The sequence below is a fragment of the Corapipo altera genome, unplaced genomic scaffold, assembly GCF_003945725.1.
Source record: "Corapipo altera isolate COAL_440 unplaced genomic scaffold, ASM394572v1 61411, whole genome shotgun sequence".
NCBI classification, from domain to species: domain Eukaryota; kingdom Metazoa; phylum Chordata; class Aves; order Passeriformes; family Pipridae; genus Corapipo; species Corapipo altera.
In genome coordinates this window covers 29,673,747-29,686,786 of record NW_020884875.1, presented here as the reverse complement: position 1 = coordinate 29,686,786, position 13,040 = coordinate 29,673,747, and the positions used below count along the sequence as shown (strand labels likewise).

Sequence of the window (13,040 nt, the reverse complement as noted above, 5' to 3'; positions counted from 1 at the left end):
CTTAAAGCACCCAGTTTTGAGTCACTCAGATAAAAGCAAGTTCACTTCCTTTTTTCCTCATTATTTAAAAAAAAACTGCCAAAGAGGAAAAAAAAAAAAAAAAAAAAAAACAACAACCAAAAACAATAAACCAGCAGGCCCCTTTAGTCAGCTCTTCCTAATTAAATCTGTATCCCAGCACCAAATAAAACCAACAATCTTTGCTTCATGATTGCAAAAAAACAATTGAAGGACAAAAAGAGCCAAGATTGTCACTTGGGGAAGAACTGACAGCAAAATTCTTGCTGCTTTGCTCTCCCCACCTGGTGTGAAAGGAGCAAAATCACCCCTAGTGGTGTCCAGTCCCTGCAGCAGTGAGCAAAGAGCACAACCAATTTATCTTTGCTGCCCATGAACACCTAAAGGGATGAATCTTTTGCTTCTTCACCTTATTGCTCCTAATCCTGTCTTTGTTACCTGACCCATTCAGTGACCTGAGGGAATGAAAGGAAAATGCCTCCAGGCGTGTCTTCTTCTCTTTCCTGTCTCCCTCTGGCCACAACATTTGCACTTAGAGGTTACTCTTAAAGCACCCAGTTTTGAGTCACTCAGATAAAAGCAAGTTCACTTGCTCTGGAAGAACTCTGGAAGCTCCACCTCCTGAGACTCCCAGCAGTTGCTCCACACACGTCAGTTAGATTGATAAACTGGGTTTTCTGTGTTCCTACATTTAAAAGGTCAAGCTGCACCTGACCACCTTCTTCTCAGGGTGAGGTACTAGTGAGGTGTTATAGCACAGTTGTTTGAAGTGGATTGAGATTTTTCTTGCCATTTTCAGCATGGCTTGACTGACTTCTCAAAATCCCAAGGCAGAGTGAGGTGAGAAACCTGCAGTGAGCTGTCAGTGTACACAGCCTCTGTGCCTGTTGCTATAAACTCAGCAGGGACCTGCAGGGACTTATTACTCCCACACCTAGTTCAAGGTATTACTGGGGATCTCTATATATGCAGCAATAACTGCATGTCTGATAGAAGCACAGAGATTTGCCTTCTTAGGAAAGTAATAAAGGGCTGAAGAGTTGTTATCGATGGTAGCTGTCTCAGTAAGGTGGCTTAATCTTGCATACCTTCACAGAGGGGAAAGGCAGCTAGAGCAGAGCCAACAGCCTTGTACACACTGTGGTCAGTGCCATGACCTTGAGGTACTTGCCTGCTCAAAGGCATCTGCCCATTCTGATACCGGGTTGTGAAATGGTGGAGCACACTGGCTTTGTTACACCCAGCACTCTGCTACCTTTCATATAAGATAAAACTTCTCTTTTTGGTTTTCTTCCTCTCTTCAGGTCAGCAATTTTGCTCCCTGGGTATCACCATCACACCCTAGGTCTTCACTGTTCTGTGGTTATTTTCAAGCTGATCAGAAATCCACAGATCTCCTGTAATGCAGTTCCTGACATCAGGCTGGAAACAACTCCCTCATCCAGGAAATAGCTGGAACACACAGCTACCGACAGTTGCTGCGGAGAAGAACAGGACTGCCCAGTTATTCAAAGTTTTCCAGGCTAAGTCACATGCAGGAAAAGGAAAGACAAAGTTTCCTTTGCCAGTTATTGAGCTGTGTCTAAGAGTCTTATCCTTCCTGCTGCCAGACAAGCGGAGCACTGTGGATGATTCCTGAGGCTCTGCCTGGAGTTGTGGTGGCTCTTCCTGTAGGACCTCTTGAAACAGAGGCTACATATTATGAAGATCATCATTCCCTATATTTCTTCTATAAAATCATGCTCTGATTTTGAGCTTTAGGTGGATGAAGTATCAAAGCCAGAGGCCTTCAGTCCCAAATAGTTGTTAGCTTGGATACACCCTTGATGATATTGTGTTGAAACAATCAGAACAACATGAACTCCATTCCCAATGAACACACATGGCAATACTATCCTAGAACTGGAATTTCACAATCCACAGCTAAAATTAAGTCACAGTGCCAAACCAAAGTGGTATAACCAAAGGGAAACAATAAAGGTGTGCGCAACTGCGTCAAAACGAAAGAGCAAAATGTGAGAGGAAAATGGGACAAATCCAGAGTGAAACAATCAACACATGTTTTGAGTCAAGTAAAAAATGTTTTGCTGAAAGGTTTGCCAAGATCAATACAGGTCTGTGAAACAGTTCATAAATCAGTGTTACTCAGCAAAATGGGGATTTACACTTCAAAAATTCAACTACTTCTGTGTACAAAGCTCATCAAATTCAGTTTTGTTGCAGGTATGTAAGGAAAAAAAACCTTGCATACATTTTGATTAGTGCATTTCTGCAGTGCAATTTGTCCTGCAGATGTTGTAGAATAAAGCGGCCCATCCAAAGTCATCTGAAGTCTAATTTCTACTCAGACCACTGAATTAGGTCTGGAAAGATTAGAAGGCTGAGGGATTGGATTAAATAAACACCCTATAGCTTTATGCAAGAAGTATTAAATAGGTACATATTAAAGAGGATTTTTTTTACGATAAAATGCTTTAACCTCTTAAAAATTAACATAGGTGCTCAGCACAATTGTTCTACTTTTTTCTAAAAAAAAAAAAAATTACATTAATATATTACAAGTCCTGTATGTTAACACTTGAAAAACCTTCTCTCTGATGATGCCTCCAAGGAGCTGCAAGTACTTAATCATAGGTCTAACATGAATCTTTTTCAGGCCACATCAGATACAAGATTAGGTATCTCTCAGGAAAAAAAAAAAAATAAAAGGTCTGGCAAAAGCCTTGGAGGGATGAAATTAAACACAGATAATGTTTCAGAAGCTCAGAGCCATGTGGCTTCTGCAGAGTGAAAAACACTTGTGATCAAAGAGATGAAGTTTTCAGGTTTTCTAACAAGACTTTCTGATTTTAAATTATGTATTATTAGTCTGGGCCGCTCTTATCTTCATAAAGTCAAGACACTTCATACCATGTAATTTTGTAACCAAAACACTGCTGAAGTTAAAATCCTGAACTTAACTGTGCTTTTAAAAGTTGCCCATGTTGGCTGCTTTACTGAAACTAGTGTATATAATTTTTAAATTGAATTTACTTCCTGGATCTTTTGTATATTTTAATAAATATGATTCCTTTTAAAAAAGTAAACAAAATGTTCAAAATATGAATTGAAGTTTCTTTCAACTGCAAATTAAAATTAATATTTTGAGATTTTCAATCACAGAATAGGGGGGAAGAGTCTAAGTCAGGATGAAGGAGGAGATATTCCCCTTCTTAAATACATGGTTTGTCTTTGTGATGACTAAAACAGGTGCCTGGTTTGCCACAAATCTGTTGTGATATGACTGGGCTTTCAGGTGAGGAGGGAAAGAGCAGTGTAACGTGAGACACGTAATTAAGGGCTATGAGCACTGAATTGGGGTTATAGGGAAAGCCAAGGGCTTTGGGAGCATAGTTTTGTTGTGGAAATTTCTCTGTAAAAGCTTCACATTGACCTAAAAGCAGCCAGAGCTGGGGAATGGTGGGGTTTGTGATGGACTAATGCACCAAAACTTTGAAACAGAGATAATGGGAAGCTTTGGAAGACACTTCCAGACAAAAGATGGTTTGAAACAAAGACTTTAAATTCAAGCCTTCTGCTCTCACACAGGACCATTTTTTTCACCCTCTCCCTTTTTCTGCCCCAAGAGAGGGACTGGTTCCAAGGCTCCAGTAGGAGAGAGTGACTCACTCCAAAGCCATCAGGCAGCTGCTGGAGATGTGGAGGACCAAGATGCTGGGAACTGAGTCTCATTACTCACCACATGCATAAATCTTTTAGCAAAAGCAGTGAGCAGTCACAGCTGGTTTCTGTGGGGTCCCAAGCACCTTCTGAGAGGGGGAGAGAACTTTCAGTAACTTCTGAAATATGCAGTAGACGGGCTCCCTGAAGGAGGGTACAGCATCACACTCCTGCATTTCCCTATGTAAAGCCAGATGTATGGCAAAACCTGAGTCATGTAGCTAGTGGTGTTTAATTAATTCTGATGTAATGTTGCTTGTGATTAAAGTTGCTAGAGAGCAGCTCACTCTTTATCAAATTATGTTGGTCCTGTTTAGTCTTATTGTGTCTCATAAAAGGGTTGATAGTCCTACACTGTCTACTTCCTGGGCTGCAAAGTGAGGAAATATTTATTCTTCACGTATCAAGGGCAAGAGTTTGCAGAAAAGGCAACAACCCCATACTTAATCAAGGGGTTTTTTAGAACAAATTGTCTGTTACTAAAATTTGCTAACTAAAACTGCTGGGAACAACATTGTAAAGGCACACACTGCTTGAAAGGGGTGAAATTCCCAAAAACAAACAGCAAGTTGGAATTTGTCCTAACTAAAGACTAGGTTACAGGCAAAATTTCCAGTTCCTATTCCAGTCTTTTAGAGGGACTGATGAAATTCACCCCCATTAAAGACTGTTTTATCTGCAAGGGTTTAAACAGACCATAAACAATTTCGAGGAGGAACAGAAGCAGTGGTATGACAAAACTCTGTTCTGCAGAATCAAGCACAGACCTCTGAACTTAACTAAGTCCTTTTTCCTGTGTGCAGTTCCCTTAAAGTCTATTAGTATTACTTTCACATGCAAAGTTTTAGAACATCATACCTACAAATTTCCTAAAGGAAAATTAAAAAAACAAAACAGTGTCTGAGAACAGCCAGACTGCAACAGATGTTGAGATTTGTTATCAAACAGTAAGATTTGTTCATAAATAGGTCTTCAGTTCCTGAGCTAGAAAGATCAGCAGCTGCAGTTGGTTCACCATCCACAAAAATGGGGACAGTACCAACTGCACATTTCAGGCAGTTCTGAGTTGGAGGCACAGGACTGAGTCCAAAAAACCAAGATATTCATAGTTACAACCAAGCTCTGCACTTTTAACTCAGCACAATGTTAATGTCAGTTGTGCTATTTGCAACCACAGGAACTTCCTTGAGCAGAGAGGTCTGTAGGAAAATTGCTGGGCTCTCCAACCTCCCTGTGCTGTTGAGGGAAGCAGGAGATTCAGCTGGGAAGCTGGGACAACAGGAGCCTGTGCAGGGATAGGATGCACCATAATATCAGAGCCAGGCAGCAGTCACTGGAGAGAGATGAGGTTGCAGGGGAATATTGAATCCCAAAGGAAAGCTGAGAGGTGTGGAGGACATCTGGTTTAGATTGATGCAGTCTACCATGTGACTGTGGCAAGTGCTTGATGTGCCTCTGAAAACACCAGGAGGGAAACAAGCAGCACTAAGAAAGGCAATTTAGACAATTCATGGGGACTGAGCAAGTAAGAGAAATATTATGACGGGATAAAATGTCTGGGATCCAGAGATAGCCCCAAAATTAGAGGCATCTCAGAGACCTGAAAGTGACCAGGCTTGTACACAGCCTGTTAACAGCCTCTCCTACTGCCATCCCTGGAGACAGAATACCAAGTTAGATGACAGTCATTCACCTGCTCAAGTAGGACATTTCTGTTTTTATCACAGAATCAGAGAATAGCTGGGGTTGGAAGGGACCTCTGGAGATTATCCAGTCCAACCTCCCTGCCAAGGCAGGGTCACCTGCAGAAGGTGACATAGGAACATGTCCAGGTGGGGTTTTGAATGTCTGATATGGCTTGTGTCCACTGACATGACACAAGTATACCAGGTTGCACTCAGGCAAAAAATGGAGCATCCACAGGCTCAGGGTGACTATGGGCATGTGAAAATACTGCTCAGGCTGAAATCTTACCTTAAAACCTTACCTGTCTTCATCTACCATCGTTACTTTATGACGTTTGCTTTAGTTTGGCTTTTCTCTTTTTGGTAAAGCAGTAGTGATAAAACCAATTCTTTTAAAAAAACACATGTGCACAGCAAGAACCAAAATAAGACAAATATTTAAAGAAAACAGGGTAAGCACAACAAAAATAATGACTGAAAAAAACCTGCTTACGTTCATAGCAGTAGGCATCAAACTTGCTATGTGGGTAAGGGAAGCCTGTCTGGTTCTCATAGCGATACAGGGTTCTCACCCCAAGCAGCCCTCCTCCGCACTGGGGTCGTGCCACAGAGGCCGGGTAGCGCACACTGCCATCCGCCAGCCACCCGTAGTCACACTGGTCAAAACCGTTCCTCCAGGCCACGTACAGGTTCCCCACAGAGGCCAGGACACCCCCTCTTTCCTTGCAAAGCTCCTTGGCTTCCTCAAAGGTGAACTTCTCAGGGGCTGAGACATGAACCACTTCATCTAGGGGAAGAAAAGAGAAATAACAAACATTGTCAACTCAGCTTAGTTCTCCTCTTCCAGTCAATATCTGCAAGGTTGGATATTTTTTCCCAAATATGTTTTTCCTTGAAAGAAAAAAAGAATCAGCTAGTTGGAAACCAAATGTTCCACATTTGAATTTGAAAATTAACCTACCTCAAAGCACGAGCGTTTGTAAGCAAACTTCATGTCACAAAGTGCACGGTGGTTGGACGCTGAGTCTCTCCCTCAGTCCCTGAAGCTCTGTTAGATTTTGTTAGACTCCTCTGTTAAACTTTGCAACTCAACTGAGCTAATTAAACCCAGCTCAACACAGTTTACTTTCTCTATAGAACAAATCTTTTACATTTGCAAGCATCTTACATGATCATTTAATCATCACTAGAATCTCACTTGAGACACCCCCTCAAAAACAAAATAGGCAAATGTTCTGCTGTTGCAGAGCAGCTTCTAGGGTCAGATTTCTGCCAGTCTTGACCTTGTTCCACAGGGAAACACAGGTGGGGAAATACAACAGATATGTTTCATATACAAAGCCCTTTTTGTGTGAAGAAAAGTTGAATTAGTCTAGAATGTTTTTAGTATTGTTTAGCTTCCATGGACTAACAGTTTATGACTAATAGCCATTCAGTTTGAAACTGAAACAAAGCGAATAGCATGTGTGATATTTTACTTCCAAGCTAAATCACCCTTATGCAGTTGTCTAGGTTGCCTCATTCACCCAAGCACTATTAAAAAAAAAATTAAAAAACCAAGCCTCTAATGTTCATGTCCTGGGAATGAAGCAATAAACTGACTCTTTCCCAGTTTTTGCTCAGACTTCAGATGGAACTGATGAGACCTAAAATCAGTATTTTCAAATCAACAGTGTAAAATTAAAAATATTTTTTACAAGACAGCAGTTCCCTTCCTCAGATGGAGTAGGCCAGAACACAGCAGCCAGTGTTGTAAGAGACCACTACTTTTTCATACTGGTCATGTAATCTCTCTTAGCCCTGTACTAGTCTGAAGGGAACCCAGAAAAATGCAGACAGAAACTACATCACCCCGAGCAGTTCCATTCACATCAATATTACACTTGTTTGGGGACTGAAAGGAATGTAAGTGTGAAAGGAGGCAAAGTGCCAACTTTCTTTTTCCTCCCAGGTAGAAACTCTTGATTTGTTATTACAGCTGTAATTCCAATTCCATAGTGTAAGTTTCTTTATACATGTTGTGTGGAGCTTCCAACTCAGAGGTAAAGGGCCAGAACATATCTATGGGAGAGGGACAGATAAGGAAAGCAAGGAACCATTAATCCTCAGAAGGACCAGAATACTTCATTCAGCTCTTCAGACCACACAGACAATGAACTCTTCTTTTTATTAAACCATTTTGCAGAAGACGGCTTTTTCTGCATCTGCAGACCAGCTCTGGTGTCATGGCCAGCACAGAATGATGGATACAGTTATCCCACAATCCTGTCCCAGTACCAGTATCATGGAACAATGGGGCAAGGGAAAGCCTCTCCATAGCAGGCCCATTCTGCTCTGAGGAAGATCACTGATCCTCTCTCACAGTAGCTATGACATTATGAAAATTAGCAGTTACAATGCAATTAAATTGAAATTATACAGCAGTTATCAGTCCAATTAGGTAAGAAAATGAGACAAGTAAAGAAGAACAATTAATTGCCATAATTTCTAGATGAAAAAATGGATCAAAACCTAAATAATGTCAGACAATCTGACAACATTCTTTCTGGGGGAAACTCACTGAATAGACAGGAAAATGGGTAAACATGAAAGATTACTAGAAAAGAAATTTTTCCATCAGCTGATCTGGATCACTGGCTCCGAGTGGCACTTGTGCATGATGTCATTAATGTTGGTGTTATTTGTTCCTCTGAGCTGTCATCTGTACTCAGTTAAGGCAAATAAACTTGCTGTAAGATTTCAAAATACAAGGTTCTTTAAGAGAGGTCACTCTGCAGAGGAATTACTTATCTAAATTGCACAACAGCATTTCTGTATGGAAGTCTGCCTCAAATTTGCCCTGGGGTTTGCCTGTATATGAAATATTGATAATCCTGCACATTTAAAAGATGGGTAGCATATTTTTCTTTGTATTGAATCTATTCTATCGACCCCACACATATTTATTTTGTTCATTTCTTAAAAGTCATCAGCTGGCATACAGATACTATATTTGTCAACGGCTGTTTTACAAAAAAAAACAAAACAAAATGATAAAAACCCCATGTGTCTAAGGCAAAATGCATCCTAACCAGAACAATCCAGTTAGTGAAATCCAAAGTATTTGCTACCTGACTGGTATATTAAAGAATTTGTGCCAACAAACTCACAAAGAAGGCAAAAAGGCAGCAGAGGAATCAGTAAAATTCCATCATATACCAAGTAAATATTCATTTATTTCATGAATTCTAGAGATAAGACAAAGTATAAAGATGGTGCCTTAAACATGGTATCTTGCAATTGCTCTAGTTAAAGAGCATTTTTCATTGATTTCCACAATTATTATTTTTTTATAAATCAAGTGAAGTGTAAAAGTCAGATTCCAAATAGCAATCATTTACTCTAGGAGTTATGGCTCCACAATTTGTCTGTCCAATCTGAAAATAAATTGAAGTTCTGTGTGATTGAGTGTGCACTTAATGTGTATAATCATTGTTGGAATAAGATGTGAAAAATAAAGCAAGAATTTAATAAGGGCCGTGCTTGCTATATAAATCCAGAAACACTTAGAAGTGATCATGCAATCTTCTAAAAACACCTTACCATAAAAAAAGTCTTTTTTTTTTCTTGAGTGCATTCACTTCCAGCACATGACTGAAACATCCTGACTCCTTCAAAGTACTAAAAAGACTTGAAACTTGTACAGAAACTTCTTTTAAAAAGCAAGAAAAGTAATGCTGAGGCTAATAAAACTTATTTAATCCATGAAATCTCTAAAATTTGCTCCTAGTTTTGAAAGCACAGCAGGTTCTACATTTCGCAGAGGGACTGATCCTGTCACACTGTCACAAGTGTTTTTGTTATAGTGACTGAAAGCACCTCAATTTCGCAGCCAAAACACTGAAAACAAGGAAATTAAGAGAGAAAATTTTTCTAGTTGATAAACAAATTACATAGCCACAGCACCAAGCAGGGTAGATCCAGTTCTGTGCCTGTTAAAGGCAATGTTTTTATAGCTGGAGTTCACTACGAGTAACTGAACAATATTAGGCAGATAAACCCCAGGGCTTAGACCAGCAGACGAGGAAAAACCAGCCCTGCAGTACCAGGAGGTGAGATGGAGAACATGACAAGGTTTAGACTGCAGACAATAACTCAGGGTATTTTTGCTGGATCCTATATAAAACCAAGCTCCAGGCTGATGGACGAGTCTCAGCCATCACAGCACTTGAAGAAGCCCCAAGATTTTCCTGTCGCATGTGCTTGTTTTGCTTGGTTAAAAGAGACACCTGATGAAAGCCATGCTTTTTCCATCTCTTTCCAGTACACTAGGGCAGACAAAGAAGCCAGGTTTTCCTTTGGAAGACAGAAGCTGATTCGCTACAATCCCTAAGGAAAAAGTTTAATATCTACAGGCTTATCAGCCAATTTTACAGCAAGTTTCATCCCTTTGATTCACTTACTCTCTCCCATCAGGAGGAGTCTCACTGAGCTGGGTGTGTTTTTCAGATATGAATTTCATGAATCACACATCTTAAAAGCAAGATGGGAAGCGAAGTAGGCTCAAACCATGGCCAGAGTCAACACGTACTGACTGGGGTAGACATCATGAACCTAGGTGCAAACCCTTCAGCACAGACCTTGCTAGTAATGTTCTTTTTTCCACAGATGAAGCCAAAATCAAGAGATTAGTGGGTTGCTACCTCCTAGAGGACATCTGTGAGCCTGACTATGTGGCACTCTCCTCCCAGAGCAAAGCATCATCTCCACAGCTTTGCTTAGCACAGTGCCAGGCACAGCAAAATGAACCACAAGTCCCTTGTGGAAATGAAGGAATTACATGCAAGTCTGCAACAAAAGCTTTACAGAATGATCCTCCGAAACTGCAGAGAAGCTCAGGAGGTAACCTGTGAATCTCTGGTCAGATGCTTTTAACACTTTTTTGACCAGTTGCTGTGGATGGTAACTGATGAAGCACCTGTGCAGAGTCCTTGCTATTACTCACTCCATGTGAAGGGAATGAACAAATAAGGTTTGCAATATTTTTAGTCTCTTTCCCTGTTTTGTTCTCTAAGAAGCCTTTATTAGGGCATTAACGGTGAATGTAGTGGTGGTGCTGTGTTGGTGGTCAGACTTGATGATCTTAAAGATCTTTTCCAGCCTTAGTGATTCTATGATTCTGTGATTATTACTGTCCCATCTGGAATTTGGTGTTGACGAGCTTCATCTTGTACTTGGATGCTCAGATTCCACAACCTTCACTACCTTCAGTGTCAACTAAAGAAAGACATTAGAATATCCAGAGGGATATTAAAGACATGAAAATCTAATCATTCCTGTAAATGGAAATGCTTAAGTCTCGCAGTTTAAATAAAAACAGCACAAAGTTCCTGTGCTTTTTCATCTTAGCTCCTTGGTGAAGTTCTTATTTGAGGAGAAGAAACATTATCTTCCCACTAAGAATTTGGCAGCTCTCATTTTTTTTAATGTGTCTATGTTGAACTCCAGACTTGTTCGTTAGCTTCTTCTGAGAGATGGTGGAAACCAGCAAGTTTCATAAAGCAAAGATGCCCTTTTGGGGGTGTTAAGAGCTCCAGGGTCTGCAGTAGCAGACCAGGATGCCCTGGGTCAGTTATGAAAGATGTCTCAAAGTGACAAAATATCATCTTTTCTGGTGTTATATAGAGCATTCCAAGGACATTTTCCCACTTGGAGCTGTAACCTGCTGTTTCTGCTCCTCATAAATGTCTGGTCACAGCCACATGGTTGGCAGTTCAAAGCTCAAGCAGTGATGAGGTAGTGCCACCATGACTTTCTTTTACTCAGAAACGTGGAATCTGCTCCAGACTTCATTCCTAGGACACTGTCAAGTGTGCAAAGAAGCAGAAATACCATGGGCACTTTGGGGACTAAAGAATTCACCCTTGCGCCTTCAGGACCACGTGTCCCAAGAAATTCCATTTCCTCCTCCTCTCTTTCTCTGCTGTCTGTGTTCTCTGACACACCAGAGTAATAAAGAGGTGTCCTTAAAAAAGTCACCAATTAATAGGAAACACCTTCTAGGAATGGAAAATCACAAATCTCTAAGAAGTTTGGTTCAGCCTTAAAGTAGAAGGTTAGAAAAGGTGAAGAAGCCTTTTTTTTACCTCCAAGTGAGTTGATTCCTTTTGGTACATATCAGCAATGATTTAATTAAACTCTCCTGAATGCCTTGAGTCTATTCTGTGCAAACCTGTAGGCTGAATAGGAATCTTCTTGAGAACCCTTGGATCCATGAACCCTGCATGATGTCACACAATCCTAGGCTGGATAAGTCTCCTGGATAAGCCAATGCAAAGGCTGTGACTCTACCACAGGCCCTGAACTAGAAAGAAAAAAAAAAGATTCTCTTCTCTGTGTCCCACTTTTAAAATCTAATCCAATTGCTGCAGCAGAATCAGAATGCATTCCAGAGAAGATCTTTAGCTGCCCCAAACACAGAAACAACATCTCACCTGAAGCCGTATTTTAGACTATGACTTCTTTAATTATTATTATCAGTCTCACAGAAATTTCCATGACCGTGGCAAAACTGCATGAGGGTAGGTGGAAAGTATTCAAAGGACATCTGGTTTTGTTTCTTGTTTTTATTCTGTGTGCTCACTGTAGAGGGTAAATGGTGCAATGGAAGGGAAGCTGTATAATCTTCCCCACAGTCACCCCAAAATAGCTTTCTTAGCATGAGTCACCATCTGCATACATTATAGGTTTGTTAGGCAGATATGGGTTCTCGTGGCTTTGGCCAGGAGACAATCCTGACAGGCTAGTTTGTGCCTTGGCTCAGCACCAGACACCCCAAGGCCCTCACTTGGCATTTTGTCTCTGTCCCTGACACCACAGCACTGTCAAATGAACCACACACCCCCTTTATCTCAGGGCGGGATGGAAACTCTTCCTTCCCCAACATCCACCTCTGTCCAAGGGATTATTCCATGGATATTGGTGCTGACACTGCTTCAGCTGGAGGTGTTCAGAGAACCTCAAGAGTTAAACCGAAACCTCTGCAGCTCAATCACTTTACATTAAACTCTTTAATAGCAAGTCATCTCCTGCAGTTAAAAGTATCCTAAATGTTTCTGTTAATGCTTGGTACACTGAAATACATGATAAAATATGAGGGATCTAGATCAGTTTGCAGTAAGAGACCATACCCAGTACCCTTTTAATGTTTTGACTCCAGATTCCCATTTTTATCACTAGGAGCACAGAAATTTTAAATCCTTCCCATAATTATTCTTTTGAGAGTTTTAGCAAAGCTCAATATTTAAATTAGGATTTTACAGCCTTTAATCTCTCTGGCTTTCCTCAGTACAAGGAAATGGTAAGAGTTAGCCTAGATAACTGGTTTTAATTTAAGCTAATCATTTGTACTTCAAGGAGAAATCCATGTCTCTGGCTAACTTCATGATTTTATATGGCCAGAAAGGAATAAAACTGAAATGGAGTTGCTCCTACAAATCCTCACTGCAAATACCAAAATTAGTACTGCAAATTCAAGGCACATTTACTTTGAAATGTATTGCAAGAATTCCTACCACCATTTATGGCCTTCTGGGTAACCCACAAATAGCAGCCAACAGACCAATAATTGTTCAATGG

The 13,040-nt window shown here is 40.6% G+C and overlaps 1 protein-coding gene across 3 annotated transcripts in view; it reads right to left on the bottom strand.

Moving 5' to 3' along the window:
• The window catches only part of VCAN (versican), a 97,615-nt gene that overhangs the window by 57,118 nt on the left and 27,457 nt on the right, over positions 1-13,040 (bottom strand). For all 3 annotated transcript variants that reach the window (XM_027634927.1, XM_027634928.1, XM_027634929.1), the window contains exon 6: positions 5,917-6,210. In XM_027634927.1, the coding sequence (XP_027490728.1) occupies positions 5,917-6,210 (294 nt within the window). The remainder of the gene's footprint in view (positions 1-5,916; positions 6,211-13,040) is intronic.